The sequence below is a fragment of the Hyperolius riggenbachi genome, chromosome 6, assembly GCF_040937935.1.
Source record: "Hyperolius riggenbachi isolate aHypRig1 chromosome 6, aHypRig1.pri, whole genome shotgun sequence".
In the NCBI taxonomy this organism is placed as follows: domain Eukaryota; kingdom Metazoa; phylum Chordata; class Amphibia; order Anura; family Hyperoliidae; genus Hyperolius; species Hyperolius riggenbachi.
The window spans coordinates 381332186-381355696 of NC_090651.1; the positions used below are offsets into that span (position 1 = coordinate 381332186).

The 23511-nt window shown below is 43.5% G+C and overlaps 1 protein-coding gene across 1 annotated transcript in view; it reads right to left on the reverse strand.

Moving 5' to 3' along the window:
- LOC137522301 (urokinase plasminogen activator surface receptor-like) overlaps positions 1-23511 on the reverse strand; it is a 42587-nt gene that overhangs the window by 13478 nt on the left and 5598 nt on the right. The window contains exons 3-4 of the mRNA XM_068242333.1: positions 10841-10954; positions 10360-10515 (exon numbers count right to left, since the gene is read on the reverse strand). Of these exons, the coding sequence (XP_068098434.1) occupies positions 10360-10515; positions 10841-10954 (270 nt within the window). The remainder of the gene's footprint in view (positions 1-10359; positions 10516-10840; positions 10955-23511) is intronic.

Below are 23511 nucleotides of genomic sequence, written 5' to 3' on the forward strand. Positions count from 1 at the left end.
GGTGTAAATGGAAGCATTTTATCCAGCAAAGAAATCTGATTGGCTGTTTGTGGCACCGCCCCTTTAGTAAATTTGAACCCCAGTCACTTAATGACCGACTGTAGCAGGTTTGAGGCCTCTGCCACTAACAGTGAAAGGATGGCAGCAGTTTCAATATTCCCCTTGAAAATCAATAGGTGAATATTGATTGGCTGTTGTAGGCTCCACTCACTTTTATGAATATTAATCCCAGTCACCCAGTGACCAACTGTGTCAAGTTTGAGAACCCTGCCATTAACAGTGTAAAAATGGCTGCAGTTTATATTTCCCATGTAAAAAGTTAGTTGTTTATATTTCTAACCTTGACATACAGTCACTAAATGATCAAGTTTATGAGCTGTGGGGTCTTTGGCATCAAGTTGCAATTTCCCATTGAAATTAAACAAATCTGATTGGCTGTTTGTGGCCCGCCTCCTTTTCAGAATTTAAACCCCAGTCTCCCAGTGACTGACTGTACCAGATTTAAGGCCTCTGCCATTAAGAGTGTATGAAGGGCAGCAATGTAAATAGTCCCTTTGAAAATCAATCAATCCATCTCAGTCACCCAGTGACCAGCTGTGCCAAGTTTGAGAACATTGCCAGTAACAGTGTAAGAATGGTTGCAGTTTATATTTTCGCATGTAAAAAATGTAGTTGTTGGCGCTGCCCACTTTTTCTAACCTTGACATACAATCACTCAATTACCAAGTTTATGAGCTTTGGGGTCCTTGGTATCAATAATGTGTATATTCCCATTGAAATTAAACAAATCTGATTGACTGTTTGTGGCTCCGCTTCTTTCTGAATTTGAACTCCAGCTACCCAGTGACCAACTGTACCAGGTTTGAGGCACCTGCTATTAACAGTGTAAGAATAGCAGCAATTTAAATATTCCCCGTGAAAATCAACAGGTGAATTTGATTGGCTGTTGTAGGAATTTTAATTCTAGTCACCCAGTGACCAACTGCGCAAAGTTTGACAACCGTACCATTAACAGTGTAAGAATGGCTGCAGTTTATATTTTCCTAGTGAGATTTGTTTTTTGGCTCCGCACACTTTTTGTAACCTTGACACACAGTCACTCAATGACCACGTTTGTGAGCTTTCAGGTTCCTGGCATCCAAAATGTGTGAATGGAAGCAGTTTATCCACCAAGGAAATCTGATTGGCTGTATGTGTCCCCGCCCTTTAGTGAATTTGGACCCCAGTCACCCAATGACCGACTGTAGCAAGTTTGAAGCCTCTGCCATTAACAGTGTAAGAAAGACAGCGGTTTAAATATTCCCCTTAACCTCTTGACGACCAGCTAACGCCGATTGGCGTAAACTGGTTGTCTGCGGGTTTCCATGGAAATGGCCGCTCGTTCGAGCAGCCGTTCCATGTCAGTTCACGGAGGGTGCCTCCGTGAACTGCCTGCGAGCCTCCGATCGCGGCTCACAGGTGAAATGTAAACACGCGGGGAAGAAATCCCTGGTGTTTACACTGTACGGCGCTGCAACTGCAGCAGCGCCGTAAAGGAGATCGGCGATCCCCGGCCTCTGATAGGCTGGGGATCACCGCCGTCGGATAGGCTGAAGCCTATCAGAGGCGGTACAGGACGTATCGCCGTCCTGTACCGTCCACAGAGCCAAGGAGAGGGAGGGAAGGAGAGGGAGGGGGGAATAGTGCTGCAAGGCACAGCAGAGCGGCGGCGATCAGACCCCCCCAGCAGGACATCCTCCTAGTGGGGAAAAAAGGGGGGAAGTCTGATCGCCCTGCCTGCAATACGATCAATGGGAAATCACTTGGTCGGCAAGTGGTTAAAAATCAATAGGTGAATTTTAATTGGCTGTTGTAGGCTCCACCCACTTTCATGAACCTTAATATCATTCACCCAGTGACCAAGTGTGGCAAGTTTGAGAACTCTGCAATCAACAGTGTAAGAATGGCTGCAGTTTACATTTTCCCATTAAAAAGGAATGGCTGAAATTTAATTGGCTGTTTTATGCTCCGCCCACTTTTCCTGTATTTGTAACCTCGGTCACCAAGTGACCAACGGTGCCAAGTGTGGGGACTCTGGCTTGATTACTATGGCTTGATTTCCATAAGAATAGCTATTTTCCGTAAATTACCTCATAATTTACCTCATGAGGTAAAACATGACTAGAATCTACCAGAATTGCTAAATGTCATTACCTCATGAGGTAATTTGTTTGATAACCCTACCATAATTGAGGCCATTATAGGCTACAAAGAATACAAAGGAAAAATAAATTAGCAGCTGAATTCTGGCATTCTGCTTTCCGTGACGGATTTTTCTATGCTGGTTCTGCGTGTTTGCGTAACGGTACCTAACGGGGCATGTAACATAATGATCTAAACATGTAGGTATAGTTTGCATTCTGCTTAGTAGGAAAAAAGGAATACCACCTAGTTCTAAGGATTAAAAATCCAAGTCTCCATGACTTATTTTGTGCTGTTATCTGTCACTGATTAGTGAAATACCGATTCCGCTTTCCGCTACCAATTTCCGCATTCCGATGCGGAATTTCCGCCGGAAATCGCGGAAATTCCACCCGACTTTAACATCGATTTTCTCAAAAACTATAAGGTCTTTTTGAAAACTTTTTTTGCATCTTGTTCACAAGATTCAGTTTAATAAACCCTGAAAATGTGGTGTTTCTAGGACTTTAGGGGGCTTTGCTATTAACCGCTAAAGTCGGCGGATTTTTACTGTAATGTAAATGCAGAAAATAGGCAGATGCAGATTTTCTGCATTTTACATTACAGTAAAAATCCGCCGACTTTAGCGGTTAATAGAAAAGCCCCCGTTAGTCCTAGAAACACCAAATTTTCAGGGTTTATTAATTATCTCCTTAACAAGATGCAAAAAAATGTTTTCAAAAAGACCTTATAGTTTTTGAGAAAATCGATGTTAAAGTCAGGTGGAATTTCCGCGATTTCCGGCGGAAATTCCGCGATTCCCGGCGGAAATCCGCCTAATGCATTTGCATTACCGATTTCCGCATTCCAATGCAGAAATGCAATTTCCGATCGGAATTTCGGAAATTGCATTTCCGTGGAATCCGAATGAGCATCCCTACTGATTAGAGGTTAGAAACTTCTTTGCAGCTGAGAAACACATGCAGGTACAGAGAACAGATAAAGGACCATTTGCAATTCACATTTTCTCCTAAGTTTTCTCCTAGGTTAAACCTTCACACATTATCAATAAAATGTCTTACAAGCCAAGCGCAAGCACAAAAAGTCTCAGGATAATTTTGATGGTACTTTTTTTTTACCTACTTTTTGGTACTTTTTCAATTACAAATTGCTAAACAGTTATTTTAAACAGAAGATGACCTTGGGGAGGTTCGTCAGTAGCGTGCAGGCCCGGTGGCCAGGAGTGCTCTGTGTGATGTTGTGCGCATGCGCAGAGTGCTCCCGGTCATGGACACATGATAAAGGACCAGCGCCTGCACACTACTGATAAGCCCTCACCATCCCAGATGTAGCTCCGAGACTGTCAGCCAACAAACCATTCTTGCCATCGCTACTTTTAAATAGAAAATAAGACTATGGTATTCCAGGGGAATATGGAGGCTGCCATATTGATTTCCATTTAAGCAATACTAGTTGCCTGGCAGCCCTGCTGATTTTTCTGGTCAGTAGGGTCTAAATCAGACACCTTAAACAAGCATGAGGATAATCTTGTCAGATTTGTTACTGACAACTGATGTGCTTGCTTGTTCAGGGTCTATGGCTTTAAGTATTAGAGGCAGAGGATCAGCAGGACAGCCATGCAGTCTGCATTGTTTCAAAGGAAATAAACATGTCAACCTCCATATCCCTCTCACCTCAGGTTCCCTTTAAGGATTAGGACTATAGTTACAAATCTCATCAACGTATTTTCACTTCAGGTTTGCTTAAAAAATCTAGGGGTCAATGCCCTAAACTTCAGTAATCCTAAATAACATGCATAAAGCCTTTCCGCACAATGAGCAGAGACAATACATTATTTTACATGCAATGCGTTACGCTCTACTCAGCATGCACAAGATTTTACACACGCAATTCTGAATAACGCAGTTTAGTGCATACACCCCTAGGATGCTGATAAGTCCTCAGACATGATGATGTCACCAAATTTCTAAGGAACATCCACTAGTGAGACCATATGAAGAGAAATGTCACCTTGTATATTTTTGTAGTAATCGGTTTTGGCATTTGGTGAAGCACACAATCAAATTTTTTGCGCCCCATCCACACTTAATGTAAATCATGTGTATTGTGTGGAATTGTAATTTTGCGTTCATCGCACATCTAATGTATTTCAATGGCATCGCTACTTTCACAATATATCCGCTATGGATCCAGAAACAAAGGATCACAAGACAACGGTCCTTGCAATGCCCCCGGAACTGCACGCTTTGCCCAGTAATTCACTGCATGCAGAGGGGTATTCTGATGGAGTGCATTGCACAGCACCACAAACATGCAAGTGTTAAAGCGCAATATAATCGCACTGCATTTTGATGAGATGATATTGTCTATTGCGCCAAGATGCAATGGATATTGTGTGAAAGGAGACTGAGTGATTTGTACCCATTGCTGGTCGCAGTCCCCTTATACAGAATGCAAAAAGGAGACATCAGTTCAAAGCATTCAACCGACGATGAATCAGTGATGTTGTGGGATCCTCTCTAAATGTGGGACAATAATGGCTGCTGTCTACTTTCTTTAAAGTGGTATGAAACCCATATATATATATATATATATATATATATATATATATATATATATATATATATATATATATATATATATATATATATATATATATATATATATATATATATATACACATACATACATATATATATATATATATACATACATATATATATATATATATATATATATATATATATATATATATACACATACATATATATACACACATATATGTACATACATACATACATACATACATACATACATACATACATACATATATGTACATACATACGTACATACGTATATTTATACAGAACATCATTCTAATGCTAGGTACACACCATACAATTTTCTGGCAGATTTACCTGCCAGATAGGTTATTTCTTATTTCCAACATGTCTGATCTGAATTTCGATCTATCTTCTGATCAATTTCCATAGAAGGGAACGGAAATTGATCCGTAAATCGAAAAACCAATCAAAATTCAGGTTGGACATGTTGGAAATAATCGATCGGGCAGGTACATCTTCCAGAAGATTGTATGACATGTACCTAGCATAACAAATAAACACAAGCCTTTTTCAATAGAAAGCTCCCTGCCGTAAGAGCCGCATCCAAACTGGTGATAACATTATCTTGTGTTTACTTAAAGAGGAACTCCAGTGAAAATAGTGTAATAAAAAAGTGCTTCATTTTTACAATAATTATGTATAAATGATTTAGTCAGTGTTTGCTCATTGTAAAATCTTTCCTCTCCCCGATTTACATTCTGACATTTATTACATGGTGACATTTTTACTGTGGGCAGGTTATGTAGCTGCTGCTAGCTGTTTTGGCTGTTGGAGACAGCTAATGATTGGGATAAAGTTAAATTCTTGGATGGAGTTTCTCTCTAACTGTAGCAAGAGAGGAATGTAAATATTCCCGGGCAGTGCAGAAACTCCTTCTAGTGTGTGCAGAACACAGACAACTGCTCAGAAATCCTTACTGGGTACATTACAATATAAATACACCAGTTATGAATAAAGTGCAATAGCAGCTTTCAGAGCAAATAAACTGAACTTTGGGGACTTGTAATTTCAAAATAAATAAGAATACTTAGGCACAAAAGCAAATATGATAACTGTATGGGATACAAAAAAAAACAAAACAAAACACAATTTTATTGAATACTAGCTGATTGCCCGGCGTTGCCCGGGTATGTATTTGGCTAGTGTTGGCTCCGCCCACTTTTTCTAACCCTAACACACAATTACTCAATGACCAAGTTTGTGAGCTTTGCGGTCTTTGGAAACAATAATTTGCATTGAAATGAAAAAAATCTGATTGGCTGTTTGTGGCTCCACCCCTTTTCTGAATTTGAACCCCAGTCACCCAATGACCAACTGTAGCAGGTTTGAGGCCTGTGCCATTAACAGTGCAAGAATGGCAGCAATTAAATATTCCCCTTTAGAAGCAATAGGTGAAGTTTGATTCACTTTTGTAGGCTCCACCCACTTTTCTGAATATTTAACCCAGTCACCCAGTGACCAACTGTGCAAAGTTTGAGAACCCTACCATTAACAGTGTAAGTATGGCTGCAGTTTACATTTTCCCAGTGAAATTTGCATTTGTCTCCACCCACTAATGACGTGGAACTGCCTGTGTATGTATTTGACCGGTTTTGGCTCCGCCCACTTTTTCTAACCCTAATGCACGAACACTCAATGACCAAGTTTGTGAACTTCGGGGTCTTTGGCATCAATAATTTGTATATTCCCATAGAAATTAAACAAATCAGATTGGCTGTCTGTGGCTGCACTCCTCTCCAACATTTGAACCCCAGTCACCCAATGACCAACTATAGCAGGTTTGAGGCATCTGCTACAGCCCCGTTTCTATGGGTGTGTGATACGTGCAATCGCCCGGGGTGCTTTATTGTGCGGCAGGAGGGGGGGCGCCGGAGCGGGGGAACGGACATAATAGTTATAACTCACCTTCTTCATCCGTTCCCCGCAGTTTCAATATCTTTCCTCTCCCGGCGTCCGTCGCCTGGTAACAGCGCCCCCTGTGATGACATACCGCATGTCATCACAGGAAGCACTGTGACTAATGAGATAGATGCCGGGAAAGGAAGGACATTGAAGCAGCGCGGGTTCGGCGGAAGCAGGTGAGTTATTACTATTATGTTCGCTCCCCCCGCTCCTGCGCCCAACTCATACCGCCCATACCAACTAACCTAAACTGTGGGAACCTACCTAACTAACCTAAACTGCAGGAACCTACCTATTTATCCTACACTGCAGGAACCTACCTACCTAACTAACCTATACTGCGGGAACCTACCTAACTAACCTATACTGCGGGAACCTACCTAACTAACCTATACTGCGGGAACCTACCTAACTAACCTATACTGCGGGAACCTACCTAACTAACCTATACTGCGGGAACCTACCTAGCCAAGCTATACTGTAGGAACCTACCTAACTATCCTATACTGCGGGAACCTACCTAACTAACCTATACTGCGGGAACCTACCTAACTAACCTATACTGCGGGAACCTACCTAACTAACCTATACTGCGAGAACCTACCTAGCCAAGCTATACTGTGGGAACCTACCTAACTATCCTATACTGCGGGAACTTACCTAACTAACCTATACTGCGGGAACCTACCTAACTAACCTATACTGCGGGAACCTACCTAGCCAAGCTATACTGCGGGAACCTACCTAACTATCCTAAACTGCAGGAACCTACCTATCTAACCCATACTGGGGGGACCTACCTATCTAACCTATACTGGGGGAACCTACCTATTGAACCTATACTGGGGGAACCTACCGATCTAACCCATACTGGGGGAACCTACCTATCGAACCTATACTGCGGGAACCTACCTATCTAACCTATACTGCGGGCACCTACCTATCTAAACTATACTGGGGGCACCTACCTATCTAACCCACACTGGTGGCAACTATACGGGCTACCCTATACTGGAGGCACCAACGTAGATAACCTATAAAGCAGGCACCTACCTATCTAACCTACACTGGGGGCAACTATGCAGGCTACCCTATACTGGAGGCACCTACGTAGCTAACCTGTTCAACATGTACTGCGGGCACCTATGCCTGGCTCCATGGGGGTGGGGTGGGGGGCGATTTTTACACCCTCGCCCTGGGTGAAATTTAGCCTAGAAACTGCTCTGATCTGCTAATACCAGTGTAAAAATGGCAGCAATTTAAATATTCCTTTTGAAAATCAACAGGTGAATTTTGACTATTTTGGCTATTTTGGCTATTATAGGCTCCACCCACTTCCCTGAATATTAATCTCAGTCACCCAGTGACCATCTTGGCAAAGTTTGAGATCCCTGCCATTAACAGTGAAGAAGGGCTGCAGTTTACATTTTCCCATTGAAATTTGTTTTTGGCTCCGCCCACTTTTTGTAAACTGGACACACAGTCACTCAATGACCATGTTTGTGAGCTTTGGGTCCTTGGCATCAATAATTTGTATTTTCCCAGTGAAATGAAACATCTGATTGGCTGTTTGTGGCTCTATCACAGGCATGGGCAAACTTGGCCCTCCAGCTGTTAAGGAACTACAAATCCCACAATGCATTTGCCTTTATGAGTCATGACTGTGGCTGTCAGACTCCTGCAATGCATTGTGGGACTTGTAGTTCCTCAACAGCTGGAGGGCCAAGTTTGCCCATGCCTCCTCTATCCCCTTTTCTGAATTTGAACCCCAGTGACCCAATGATCAACTGTACCAGGTTTGAGGCTTGTGCCATTAACAGTGCAAGAATGGCAGCAATTTTAATATTCCCTTTGAAAATCAACAGGTGAATTTTGATTGTTTTTTTTAGGCTCCACCCACTTTTCTGTATAATAATCTGTGCCATTAACAGTGCAAGAATGGCAGCAATGTAAATATTCCCCTTGAAAATCAAAAGATGAATTTTGATTGGCTGCTGTACACTCCACCCACTTTCCTAAATATTAATCCTAGTCACCCAGTGGCCAACTGTGTCAAGTTTGAGAACCCTGCCAATAACAGAATGGCTGAAATCAATCTAACAAATCTGATTGGCTGTTTGTGGCTCCACCGCCTTTAGTGAATTTGGTCCCCAGTCACCCAATTACTGACTGTATCAGGTTTGAGGCCTCTGCCATTAACAGTGTAAGAATGGTAGCAATGTAAATATTCCCCATGAAAATCAATAGCTGAATTTTGATTGGCTGTTGTAGGCTCCACCCACATTTCTGAATAATAATCCCAGGCACCCAGTGGCCAATTGTATCAAGTTTGGGAACCCTGCCATGTAAAAAATTAAGTTTCTGGCACCGCCCACTTTTTTGTAACCTTGACATATAGTCACTCAATTACCAAGTTTATCAGCTTTGGGATCCTTGGTATCAATACTTTGTATATCTGATTGGCTGTTTGTGGCTCCGCCCCTTTCTGAATTTGAACCCCAGTCACCCAGTGCCCAGCTGTACCAGGTTTGAGGCATCTGCTATTAACAGTATAAGAATGGTTGCAGTTTAAATATTCCCTTTGACAATCAAAAGTTGAATTTTGATTGGCTGTTGTAGGCTCTACCCACTTCCCAAAATCTTAATCACATTCACTCAATGACCAACTGTGCAAAGTTTGACAACCCTGCCATTAACAGTGTAAGAATGGCTGCAGTTTATATTTTCCCAGTAAAATGTGTTTTTGGCTCCACCCACTTTGTGTAACCTTGTCACACAGTCACTCAATGACCAATTTTGTGAGCTTTCAGGTTCCTGGCATCAAAATTGTGTGATTGGAAGCAGTTTATCCAGCAAAGAAATCTGATTGGCTGTTTGTGGCCCCGCCCCTTTAGTGAATTTGGACCCCAGTCACCTAATGACTGACTGCAGCAAGTCTGAAGCCTCTGCCATAAACAGTGTAAGAATGGCAGCAGTTTAAATATTCCCCTTTAAACGCAATAGGTGAATTTTGATTGGCTGTTGTAGGCTCCACCCACTTTCCAAAATCTTAATCTTATTCACCCAGTGGCGAAGTGTGGCAAGTTTGAGAACCCTGCGATTAACAGTGTAAGAATGGCTGCATTTTTTCCCATTTAAAAGGAATGGCTGAATTTTGATTGGCTGTTTTATGCTCCACCCGCTTTTCCTGGATTTGTAACCTCGGTCACCAAGTGACCAACTGTGCCAAGTGTGGGGACTCTGGCTTGATTACTGTGAGAATGGCAGCCTTTTACATTTTTTCCATTGACTTGAATGGGTGGAATCTGATTTGCTGTTTGTAGCTCCGCCCAGGTGGGCAGGGGGGCCGTGAGACCCCCAGAACCTATCATCCCAGGTAGTAAGGAACCTGTATACCAAGTTTCGTTCAAATCGGTCAAGGGGTTTTCGAGTGATCGCGGCACATACACACACACACACATACACACACACACACACACACACACACACACACACACACACACACACACACACACACACACACACACACACACACACACACACACACACACACACACATACATCCGATTTTATATATATAGATTATGTCAGAGTTTAATAGTACAGCTTTATTGGTAGTAAAATTCTGTACAAGGTGTAGCGAGATACTTGCCTGCAGGTTCCCCAGGGGTACAGTTATCAGTTGTGCAGCAGCCGGTGTTCATGCTGACTTTTGTGTACACGTTACTCAGAGTAACAGGCTGGTTGCATCCTGTCGATGGCCCACATCCCCTCACCAATGTCCAGGAGGTAATGCCAGATTCTAGAACTGAATAGGTCATAAGAAAATGAAAGAGAAATAAAATGAAGTTATTGATCTGGTATCCTCTTTTTTTTCAATCATCCATCCATGCATTCACCTCCAATCATTTGTTTGTGCTAATTATTATATTTTAACTAATTAATCCTCCTTCACATTCACCATTACCTTCTTTCCCTATTCATTATCAAAAGTCTTTTCTAAGATTTATATTTTTATATATATTTATATATTGTAAAGAATAAAAATAAATAGAGGTGAACAGATGTTGCTAATCTGTGTAAAACTGGTAACAAGGTAATACCGGTTATATTCTAAAGTGACGTGTACATACGGCTGATCTTGGTATAGGTAGATGTGCAGACGTCCCCAGCAGGGCATGTGATCGATGCTCCAGTACACAGAGACATAGATACAGTGCTACAGCTAATACAGGTGAGAGCGTGATCTAGAAAATAGAAAAATTAATGTTTATACATTTTTTAACTTTGATTGTAGAAATAAGCTTTTTAGAACTCATGGATACAACATTAGTGTATATTAGGAGAATATGATTAATGGCGTTGGTTATTGCATGAATAAAGTAAACCGTAACAAAAGCTAAATTAGGTCAAAATTGAAGCAAGAGTGTATTGGTGCTCAAAATAGATACGAAACTAGAAAAATTAGAATATTGTTCAAAAGTCCATTGGTTTCAGTAATTCAACTTAAAAGGCGAAACTATCGACTCATTACATTGCAAAGCGAGATATTTCAAGCCTTTATTTGTTATAACTTTGATGATTATGGCTTATAGCTTATGAGAACCCCAAAATCACAATCTCAGCCCATTATATTATTGTGAAAATGTTCAATATTCCAGGCTGAAAGTGTCAGACTAAATAAAATAAAAATACTTCAGCGCTGAATCATATACGTCCACCACCGGAAACACCACAAAACAGGTGCGCTTACCGGATAATTACAGACCTTAATTACAGGGTCTGCAATAAAGCTTTATGAGGTCAGCAGCAGGTGTCTTCACAGCTGGCCTCCTCTCCAGGTACAACAAAGAGATTCCAATGCAGTATTTCACCGTATTTGGTCATGCAAAAAAACCAATACACATCTAAGCGTATCTATCACGATTTTAATGGAAATCCATAAAAGCAACATAAAAACTTTAAAAAGATCACTCACTTCTGGCCCCTTATGACAGGGACACACGATGAACAACAGCACATATGTCATAAGACGCCGTCCAGCCACACCCTCCCCGGACAACCTCGTTAATTCTGGGTAGGGAGACTATATAAAGGTACATCCAGCCACTTTGTCCTTTAGCCCCTGATGAAACTTTGACAGTGAAACCGGTCGGGTGAGACGGACGTGTGGCTGGACGGCGTCTTATGACATATGTGCTGTTGTTCATCGTGGGTCCCTGTCATAAGGGCCCAGAAGTGAGCGATTTTTTTAAAGTTTTTATGTTGCTTTTATGGATTTCCATTAAAATCGTGATAGATACGCTTAGATGTGTATTGGTTTTTTTGCATGACCAAATACGGTGAAATAATGCATTGGAATCTCTTTGTTGTACCTGGAGAGGAGGCCAGCTGTGAAGACACCTGCTGCTGACCTCATAAGGCTTTATTGCAGACCCTGTAATTAAGGTCTGTAATTATCCGGTAAGCGCACCTGTTTTGTGGTGTTTCCGGTGGTGGACGTATATGATTCAGCGCTGAAGTATTTTTATTTTATTTCTGATCAAGATACTGTGCTGAAGTGTTGGACTTTGGCTGCTGTAGATATAGTCTGCTCCAGTCTATTTAAAGACTTTTTGGTTGCGCTGATATCCATTTGATTTTTTTTTTCATTCCTATTTCATAGATTAGTTTCACCTTGAAGGCCTCTTTCCCACCAAGACGTTGCGTTTTAGGGGACGTCAAGGTCGCATAACGTGCCCCTAAAGCAATGCATGGTGGTGTTGAAGGTGGACGTCAGATTGAGCCGCGTTATGCAGCTCTCAAAGCAGCCGCTCCAAGATAGTGATGGGAAGTCCGGATCTTTTTAAAGATTTGGATCATTTGAATCGGATCATTGAAAAGATTCGGATCTTTGAACCGAATCATTTGAATCATTTTACTAGGGAAGCAGACTGGGTGAAATAACTAGCAGGACAGGACTTTCCCTGCACTGTACATTCTGTATGTTCCTGTTTCTTCCAGACAGACATCCACTGTGAACCGAATCTTTCATTGTGATGATCCGGATGATTCGACTCACAAAAAAGATCCGGATCAAATGAACAATTCGTTCATGATCAGGACAACACTACAGCCCTACCATGAGTCTCCACAGTGCAGTGAATATTAATTAGCCATGTGGCTAGTCACTGAGCATGTGCAAACAATCTAACGCAGCTCTATAGGGGTATAACCTACAGCATGCTGCACTTTCATTTAACGTGCAGCGTTATACCCTAACGCAACGTGTGCACTGTGAACAGCCCATTGATTTTACAGTGCTGTGAGTTAGGCTGCGTTACTGGTTGCTGTAACATGGGACTTTAACGTCTTACTGTGAAACCAGAATTAAAGTGGATCTGAATTCAGAACGTCCTCTCTGCTCAAAAAGATACACAACAGCATAATAACCTTTAAACAAAAAGCATTTCTTTGTTACAGCTGATACAAATTCTTAAATAAATCTGCACAGTTTCTACTTATTGATTCATAAAAGCAGACATTGTGTACAGCCTGTGCTTTCAAATGGGCTTATCTGCTCATCTGCCATAGGCAGTCATGTGACACAGGGGAGGGATCAAATTAAAACTAGAGATTAGACACAAATGAGGGGGAATTACACAGGCTAAACTCTTTAAATGCATACAGGGTGCATTTCTGCTATGTTTTCATTGTGTCCTGTGCAAGAGTTCAGATTCACATTAAAGGGAACCAGAGATGAACGTTTCACACAAAATAAACATATCAGTCGATAGCTTGTAAAGAATAAATGCTCTACCTGATAATTTCGTCGCTCTGGTGTGCCTTTTTTAGTGTTTTTTATCCATTATTGCTCCAAGAAAAATCAAATATGGCCGCCGACTCATATCCCTTCTGCTTCCGGGTTATGAGTTGTTCTGGATGTGCTGTCTAGGCTATATGAGACTAGGCTGCTATTTAGGCTAAATGAGAAAGGCTGCTGCAGCCTTTCATCTGTGTGCTTTCATTTTGGTATGATGTGCAGCTGCCTGTAGGAAGTGTCTCTCATAGGAATGAAACTGCAGTCATCACCATTATCTATGCAGACAGAGTGCACACAGAGCGCACAGATCATATTGCACAGCCACACTTGTCTGTTTCAGAGATTCTCTCTCAGCAGCCCCTCCCATGTCATCACAGCTCTCAGTATGCAAAGCAGGAAATCTGAGCTAGGAGGTGGCAGGCTTGGGCTTGAAAAGACTCCACAGAAGAGTGACTCAGCTATAATGATTCCAGGTCAAACCTAGACTGAGCTAGTCGGGGATTCTTATCACAGCTGATAATAGACTAATTAAGCAGATAACAATGAAACTAAAAGCAGGGTAGGTGTTTACTGTCATGTTCCCACTGATAAATGTAATAAAATACATGAGGGTGCTTCGTCTCTGGTTTCTCTTTAAGTTGAATTATTGAAATAAATGGACTTTGCACGATATTCAAATTATTTCAGTTTCACCTGTATTCTCATTCTCATTTTGAACAACTTCTTCACTCGTGGCCTTGTTTTATTGAAATTTTTTTTCCAAAAGTTTTGACAACACTTTTGCCAAAAAAGGAGGCTATCCTGCTACACCAAATGGCTGGGTTTGAAAAGCGAGAGTGACCTCAACAATGTAGCGGTTGACAGCCCTCCTCTGCTCAAGCAGCAGCTCCAACATCACCAGGGTGGAATTCCAGCGAGTTGGCAGATCCATGACAAGCCAGTGTCGTGGCAGGCCCTGCTGCGGCAGCAGTTGAGCAGTGGAAACTGAACAATTTTCCGAGCCACTTTCAACAGATTGTCCATCCCCTGGTTAGGCAAGCCGTTCAGCTCCCGGATTAGCCTGTTGGTGGGAGGCAGAATCTTGGTGACACTGGGAAACTACTTGCTGAGCAGGGTCTGGCGGCATTTGCCTGCACGGGAGGAAGAGGAGGCTACTGTGTAGGGAGCAGATGAGGTCGCTGAGGACTGGCTGCCCAGGAAGGGGAGGAGCAGTGCCTTTCTGTGCTCCTGCTGCTGATGGTGGATGACCAGGAGGGTGGGTGCTGCTGCTGCTGAAGGCTGTACAGTGGCTGTCTGGCTCTTACCAATGCCTGTGCCACTTTCCCTCAGCCTCAGAAACTTCTGGTAGTCATTGAAATGCCTGGTCTCCAAGTGGGTGGTTTTTCTTCTTCCTTTGCTTAGAGGAGGTTTGGTGCAGGAGGTGGTAGTGGCTGAAGCAGCAGGCTGTGGCTCCTGCCTTCCACCGCCTGTACTGACCGCCATGCTGCTGCCGTGCCTCTGTGCCAGAGATGCCTCCAACAACGACGACGAGCTGCCTTCACCCAACTGTGGTGGTGGCACATAGGCACGATCCCGCACATCATCATCATCCCCAAACATCTCCTCTGAGCCACCAACCAACTCTTCTGCCCTAACATCCCCTGCATCAGGCCCCTCCTTCTCCTCATGAAAATCAGGTTGTTGTGTGTCGACAACAAGCTCCTCCACCTCAAACTCCTCCTCCTCCTTGCATGTCCCCATCATCTCCTCCTCAAACTCGGCAACAACATCCCTCAAAGTGCTCGCGGTCCCTGGGGTAAAGAGCGCGCTCATTGAGGGCAGGCTATCTGCTGGGGTTGACGTGACATCAAGCGGTGGTGGAGGCCTGCTGCAGACCGGAGTTCTGGTGGTGGCACTGGTCTTGCTGGCGCTGGAGGTCTGGCTGGAAACGGTGGCTTTCTGCTCCGCCATCATTTCCACGACAGCCTGTGCCTGACTCTCCGCAATGGGTCGGGGGCGAAGACCTGTCTCAAAGATGGATGCAACACGCTGCTGCTGCACCTCTGCTCCCTCCTCCCTGCGGTCAGTGGCTGGCGGCGGACCAGTCACAGACCTGTTGGTGCAGGCAGTGGCTGCAGCAATGGCGCTGCCTCTCCTGGTCGTGCCTCGCCCTCTACCTCTGCCAATCATTGTACAATTATAGAAATACAATTAAAAAAAATATATGTGAGTATCTGTGCAGGGAGCCGAAGGCTGTGTGAGTCATCTGTGCAGGGAGCCGAAGTCTGTGTGAGTCATCTGTGCAGGGAGCCGAAGTCTGTGTGAGTCATCTGCGCAGGGAGCCAAAGTCTCTGCAAGTCTGTGCAGGGAACCATAATTACAGTTTGTAAGATATCGCCACACTTCTGCTGTACCGCTCAATGGGCTGCGGTAATTTACCGAACTTCAAAGGCAGCTGTGAAAATCTTCATGAATTAGAACACAAAAGTCTAAAATACCGAATGCGGTATTTTCCCGCCCAGAATTTTTTTTATCGCACTGCTTTTATGAATCGAGGCCAACGACTTTTTATTGTGTGTTGTGCAACACTTTGGGTCCTCTTTAAAGTGGACCTGAACTCTTGCACAGGACAGAAGGAAAAAAAATGTTTTACTGTAAAGGTTATTATGCTGTTTCTAATCTTTTACAGCAGAGAGGAAGTTCTGAGTTCAGGTCCGCTTTAAGTTTTGACAGTTCTGTATTGAATTCTATGAATAGTACAATTAGCGCTAGGTGATATAGTTGGTAAGCTGCACGTTATATGAGGGAATCCCTTCAACCCCCAAAAAACAATTAATAGACTATAAATTCATTAATAACATGCGCTAAAAAGTAGAAGTACTTCACTATTTATTCAATTATTTAAAATCATAAAATACACAGCATCAGTATCAAATAACCCACCATACATAACTCTACTTTCATTCAACCACTCACATACACCATAGAGGGCCCCTCTATTCAATCCTATCCAATCCTATTTCACCAGTGTCATAGATATCTCCAAAATCACAAGTAAGGACTAATGTTCCTTTGCAGGGCTTCCGTCCCTTGATCCAATCAGAACAATTTCCTTAGAGATCCTTTTACAGAAAGATTCACACTGTTGCCAATGTTCTTAATTAGTTACAGTTCCGTCAATTAGACTCACGTATCCCTTGGGGTGGGGGATTAGTAGCCGCTTCTCACCGCGATATGCTCGTGTATCAGGACTCCCCGCTCTGACCTCCTTACGTGCTCCCACAGCAATCTGCTCGCTGCCTCTCTCAGCTTCTCCGGTCTCTTCCGGCGGCATACGCGGGTTCAGTCTGCAAGACTCAGACCTCGCTCGCCGCACCTAGCGTCTCAGTTTGGGTGACGTCACCACACAGCTACTGGATCTTTGTTTACAAGTGGCTGCTGCGTGCTTACACAGCCACCTCAATCCAGAGCTTCTTAGCAGATATTGTATAGCAAAAAACAACCTCTACGCGTTTCAGCCAATACGTTGGCCCTCATCAGGAGGAATTAGTGATGCACAGGGGGCCAGTCAGTTCTCATCAGTGCTGGTCGTAATGGAGAAAGCTACGCTTACGGATCATTACGCGTAATTTTACGCTATTACGCATTACGAAATTACGCTTACGGCATAGACAGTAAATTTCGGTACTTGTCCATAATTACGCATAGCACTTACGCAATTACGCGTAAGTATACCGTAGTGCAGGTTATTACGTTATAGGCTTACGCGTAAAATCCTGCTAGCAATTAATGCGTAAGGTCATGCTGCCAAGCGGAAAAGTTGACGCATGGATCAATGTTAGGTAGCCGCCGACTTTAAGGGTTAATAGCAAAGCCCCCTTAAGTGCTAAGAGCCTCAAATTTGGAGAATATATTAAGGAGATCAGAAGGAATAAGAGGAAAACATTTTTTTTCAAAAAGACCTTATAGTTTTTGAGAAAATCGATGTTAAAATTTCAAAGGAAAAATATATACATTTAAAAACCCGCCGACTTTAACGGTTAATAGCAAAGCCTGCTTAAAATTTAGGAACACCAAATTCACAGGGTATATTAAGGGGATCAGTGGGAATAAGAGGAAAAATTTTTTTTTCAAAAAGACCTTATAGTTTTTGAGAAAATCGATGTTTAAGTTTCAAGGGCGAAAATGTCTTTTAAATGCGGAAAATGTCAGTTTTTTTTGCACAGGTAACAATAGTGTTTTATTTTCATAGATTCCCCCAAGTGGGAAGAGTTTTACTTACTTCGTTCTGAGTGTGGGAAATATAAAAAAAAAACGACGTGGGGTCCCCCCTCCCAGACCTCTTTAACCCCTTGTCCCCCATGCAGACTGGGATAGCCAGAATGCGGAGCACCGGCCGCGTGGGGCTCCGCACCCTGACTATACCAGCCCGCATGGTCCATGGATTGGGGGGTCTCGGAAGGGGAGGGGCAGCCAAGCTTTCCCCTCCCCCTCCGAGCCCTTGTCCAATCCAAGGACAAGGGGCTCTTCTCCACCTCCGATGGGCGGTGGAGGTGGAGGCCGCGATTTCCTGGGGAGGGGTTCATGGTGGCATCTGGGAGTCCCCTTTAAAAAGGGGTCCCCCAGATGCCCACCCCCCTCCCAGGAGAAATGAGTATAGAGGTACTTGTAGTACCCCTTACCCATTTCCTTTAAGAGTTAAAAGTAAATAAACACACAAACACATAGAAAAAGTATTTTAATTGAACAAAAAACATAACCACGAAAAAAGTCCTTTAATATTCTTAATTAACCATTAATACTTACCTGTCCCTTTAAAAGCCAGTTCCCACGCAATATCCTCGGAAATATACTAATCAGTTACAATGTAACAAAGTTATTCAATGTAACAACTTTGTTACATTGTAACACCACCGCACCCGACGTCACTCACCGCCGCCGCCGCCACCGCGTCTGCGCTGCAGGACCCGACAGAGCTCTGAGCTATAGCTCAGAGCTCTCTAAGCATCTTTGTATTTGGGCTCCAAGGAGCCCCATTGGTCCTTAGCAGTCCAATGGGGTTCCTTCTGATTTGAAGGAACCCCATTGGTCTGCTAAGGACCAATGGGGCTCCTTGGAGCCCAAATACAAAGATGCTTTGGAGAGCTCTGAGCTAATATAGCTCAGAGCTCTGTCGGGTGAAGGGACGCTAAGTCCCCGCCAGCTCCGCTGCCCTCCCCGCCTCTCCCACATGTCACCTATATACATGCTGGCACCCATGGGTGCCAGCATGTATATGGGTGACAGGTGTGGGCGGAGTGGACGGCGGGAGCCGGCGGGGACTTAGAGTGTATGCGGCGGCCGGCGGGTGAGCGGCGAGTGACGTCGGGTGCGGTGGTGTTACAAAGTAACAAAGTTGTTACATTGTAATAACTTTGTTACATTGTAACTGATTAGTATATTTCCGAGGATATTGCGTGGGAACTGGCTTTTAAAGGGACAGGTAAGTATTAATGGTTAATTAAGAATATTAAAGGACTTTTTTCGTGGTTATGTTTTTTGTTCAATTAAAATACTTTTTCTATGTGTTTGTGTGTTTATTTACTTTTAACTCTTAAAGGAAATGGGTAAGGGGTACTACAAGTACCTCTATACTCATTTCTCCTGGGAGGGGGGTGGGCATCTGGGGGACCCCTTTTTAAAGGGGACTCCCAGATGCCACCATGAACCCCTCCCCAGGAAATCGCGGCCTCCACCTCCACCGCCCATCGGAGGTGGAGAAGAGCCCCTTGTCCTTGGATTGGACAAGGGCTCGGAGGGGGAGGGGAAAGCTTGGCTGCCCCTCCCCTTCCGAGACCCCCCAATCCATGGACCATGCGGGCTGGTATAGTCAGGGTGCGGAGCCCCACGCGGCCGGTGCTCCGCATTCTGGCTATCCCAGTCTGCATGGGGGACAAGGGGTTAAAGAGGTCTGGGAGGGGGGACCCCACGTCGTTTTTTTTTTATATTTCCCACACTCAGAACGAAGTAAGTAAAACTCTTCCCACTTGGGGGAATCTATGAAAATAAAACACTATTGTTACCTGTGCAAAAAAAACTGACATTTTCCGCATTTAAAAGACATTTTCGCCCTTGAAACTTAAAAATCGATTTTCTCAAAAACTATAAGGTCTTTTTGAAAAATTTGTTTTCCTCTTATTCCCACTGATCCCCTTAATATACCCTGTGAATTTGGTGTTCCTAAATTTTAAGCAGGCTTTGCTATTAACCGTTAAAGTCGGCGGGTTTTTAAATGTATATATTTTTCCTTTGAAACTTTAACATCGATTTTCTCAAAAACTATAAGGTCTTTTTGAAAAAAATTTTTTCCTCTTATTCCTCCTGATCTCCTTAATATATTCTCCAAATTTGAGGCTCTTAGCACTTAAGGGGGCTTTGCTATTAACCCTTAAAGTCGGCGGCTTTTTTATATTATACGGGAGCGTAATATTACGCGATTACGGCAGACTGTGTAATTTCAATGGGAGTTTACTGTCTTACGCGTAATTTGTTACGCGTAAAACGTAACCGTGCGATCTACGCGTAATTAATTATGCGTAATACCGTAACCTTACACGTAACGCTTACGGTGCATTTGTAGTGAATTACGATGCGTAATTACGCTAATGCGTAATTTCGGCCCAGCACTGGTTCTCATATCTTTATAGTCCAGGGTCGCCATTTTGCTCCATCATTACACTCCACCCCTATGCAAATACATAGTTAGATCTTTTCTCTTAAAGCACCATACTCCAATATTCCTTCAATTTTGACACGGATGAATATAATGCACAGCATATCCCTCTTACCTCACTCATCAAACAAAATACATCCTCACCATATCAATTCCCTATACAATATCTGCTAAGAAGCTCTGGATTGAGGTGGCTGTGTAAGCGCGCAGCAGCCACTTGTAAACAAAGATCCAGTAGCTGTGTGGTGACGTCACCCAAACTGAGACGCTAGCCGGATCAGCTGATCATCTGAGCGGAAGTGCGGCGAGCGAGGTCTGAGTCTTGCAGACTGAACCCGCGTATGCCGCCGGAAGAGACCGGAGAAGCTGAGAGAGGCAGCGAGCAGATTGCTGTGGGAGCACGTAAGGAGGTCAGAGCGGGGAGTCCTGCTACACGAGCATATCGCGGTGAGAAGCGGCTACTAATCCCCCACCCCAAGGGATACGTGAGTCTAATTGACGGAACTGTAACTAATTAAGAACATTGGCAACAGTGTGAATCTTTCTGTAAAAGGATCTCTAAGGAAATTGTTCTGATTGGATCAAGGGACGGAAGCCCTGCAAAGGAACATTAGTCCTTACTTGTGATTTTGGAGATATCTATGACACTGGTGAAATAGGATTGGATAGGATTGAATAGAGGGGCCCTCTATGGTGTATGTGAGTGGTTGAATGAAAGTAGAGTTATGTATGGTGGGTTATTTGATACTGATGCTGTGTATTTTATGATTTTAAATAATTGAATAAATAGTGAAGTACTTCTACTTTTTAGCGCATGTTATTAATGAATTTATAGTTCTGTATTGAAGCTTAACTTAGAAAATGATGAATAAAAAACAAACGATACCCCCTCACTGTCTCATCATTTCCCTCTCTTGGATGGATTGTGTCTGGTGGTGATCTACTGTACTTTGAAAATAATTTGAAAGAAAGGCAATTTTTTTACAAGCAGGTGTGCACTGCCGCTGTTCCTTGTATTGCATGTCTATGACCTCAGTTTGGTTAGCAGCACTCCACTATTGTGTGGTTGCTGTCCTTTACCTCAGTCTTCTCCCTTTTGTATATCTTGAACAATTCCTTGGAAATCTGACTTTAAAGAGAACCCGAGGCAGGGTTCTGGGAATAAAATCCCCATACAGAGGCTGGATCTGCCTATAGAGCCCAGCCTCTGTTGCTATATAGATCACCCCTAATCACCCCCTGCACTCTACAATACCCCATAAATCACAGCCGCGCTGTGCGCGCTGTGTTTACCTCGCTCCTGTCACTCTCGCCACTCCCCCTGCCTCCTGCATCGCTCCGGCCCCGCCTGCGTCCTTTCCCTCCAATCAGCGGGGAGGGAAGGGACGCGGGCGGGGACCGGAGCGATGCTGGAGAGAGGAAAACACAGCGCGCTCTGACAAGCTGAGTGTCAGCAGCGCGGCTGTGTTTTAGGGGGGTATTGCAGACAGAGCGCAGGGGGGTTTAGGGGCAAACTATATAGCAACAGAGGCTGGGCTCTATAGACAGACCCAGCCTCTGTATGGGGATTTTATTCTCAGAACCCCGCCTCGGGTTCTCTTTAAAGGGGTTCACTTGCATACCTAAAAAAACAAAAACTGACACTTACCTGGGGCTTCTATCAGCCCCCTGCAGCTGTCATGTCCCGCGCCGTCCTCCTCCAATCACTCGTTCCCCGCCGCCGGCACCGGTCTAACTAGGTATGCAAGAGAACCCCTTTAAACCACAAGTTGGGATGGTTAAAAAGTGAGAATAAATATTCCTTAGAGTGCAGTTATATTAATTATATATCTAAAATCGGACGTGCCGCCATCACTTGCAAACTCCTTGACTGATTTGAACGAAACTTGGTATACAGATCCCTTACTACCTGGGATGATAGGTTCTGGGGGTCTCGCGTCTCCCCTGCACACGTGGGCGGAGCGACAAACAGCAAATCAGATTTCACCCATTCAAGTCAATTGAAAAAATAGAAAAGGCTGCCGTTCTCACAGTAATCAAGCCAGAGTCCTCACACTTGGCACAATTAGTCACTTGGTGACCGAGGTGAAAAATTCAGGGAAAGTTGGAGGAGCATAAATCGCAATTCACATACTGAAGGGGAATATTTAAACTTCCGATCATATATTTTTGATGCCATCAACCCAAAAGTTCACAAAACTTTTCAAAGGGAATATTTAAATTGCTGCCATTCTTACACTGTTAATAGCAGAGGCCTCAAACCTTGTATAGTCAGTCATTGGGTGACTGTGGCTCTGCCCTCTTTTGTAAATTTGAACCCCAAACAGACAAACACACTTGTTTCATTTCAATGGGAAAATTTAAATAATTGATGTCAAGGACCCCAAAGCTCCTAAACTTTGTCATTGAGTGACTGTGTATCAAGCAGTGGTGCTCATCCAATATTCGGGTATTCAAACTACCCAGATAATTCAAACTTTTTCCACTATCTGAACTTTGAATAGCAATTCAGATATTTTTTAAAATCCGAATAGCACTATCTGAGTAAACTTGGATCTTCCATCTGAAATCCGAGCGGATAGTTAGTTCAGATATCTGAGCAGAAGCTTAAATCACGAGAGAGAGAGAGAGAGAGAGAGAGAGAGAGAGAGGAGAGAGAGAGAGCGAGACAGAGAGACAGAGAGAGAGAGAGAGGGAGAGAGAGAGAGAGAGAGAGAGAGAGAGAGAGACAGAGAGACAGAGAGAGAGAGAGGGAGAGAGAGAGAGAGAGAGAGACAGAGAGAGGGAGAGAGAGAGAGAGAGAGAGAGAGAGAGAGGAGAGGGAGAGGGAGAGAGAGAGAGAGAGAGAGAGAGGCAGAGAGAGAGAGAGAGAGAGAGAGAGAGAGAGAGAGAGAGAGGCAGAGAGAGAGAGAGAGGCAGAGAGAGAGAGAGAGAGAGAGAGAGAGAGAGAGAGAGAGAGAGAGAGAGAGAGAGAGATATCCAAAAGGGTTTTTTGCCATTTGAAGAGTCTTTTGGAAGCATTTTAGGCCATTTTCAGGTCACTTCCGGTTTTCTATCCGGATATCCGAATCCGGACGGATATCCAGGATATTGGGTTCGGATATCTGAGTTTACTCAGATACCAAAAAGTTTGGATTCGGATATCCGATTTGGATCTGGATATCTGGGTATCCGGATTTAAACTCAATTCAGATTTTGAAAAGGGGTATCCGAGCAGCAGTCAAGGTTAGAAAAAGTGGGGGAAGACAACAACAACAAAATACATACCCGAGCAATGTCAGGTCATCAGCAAGTTAAGAAATAAAAACAAA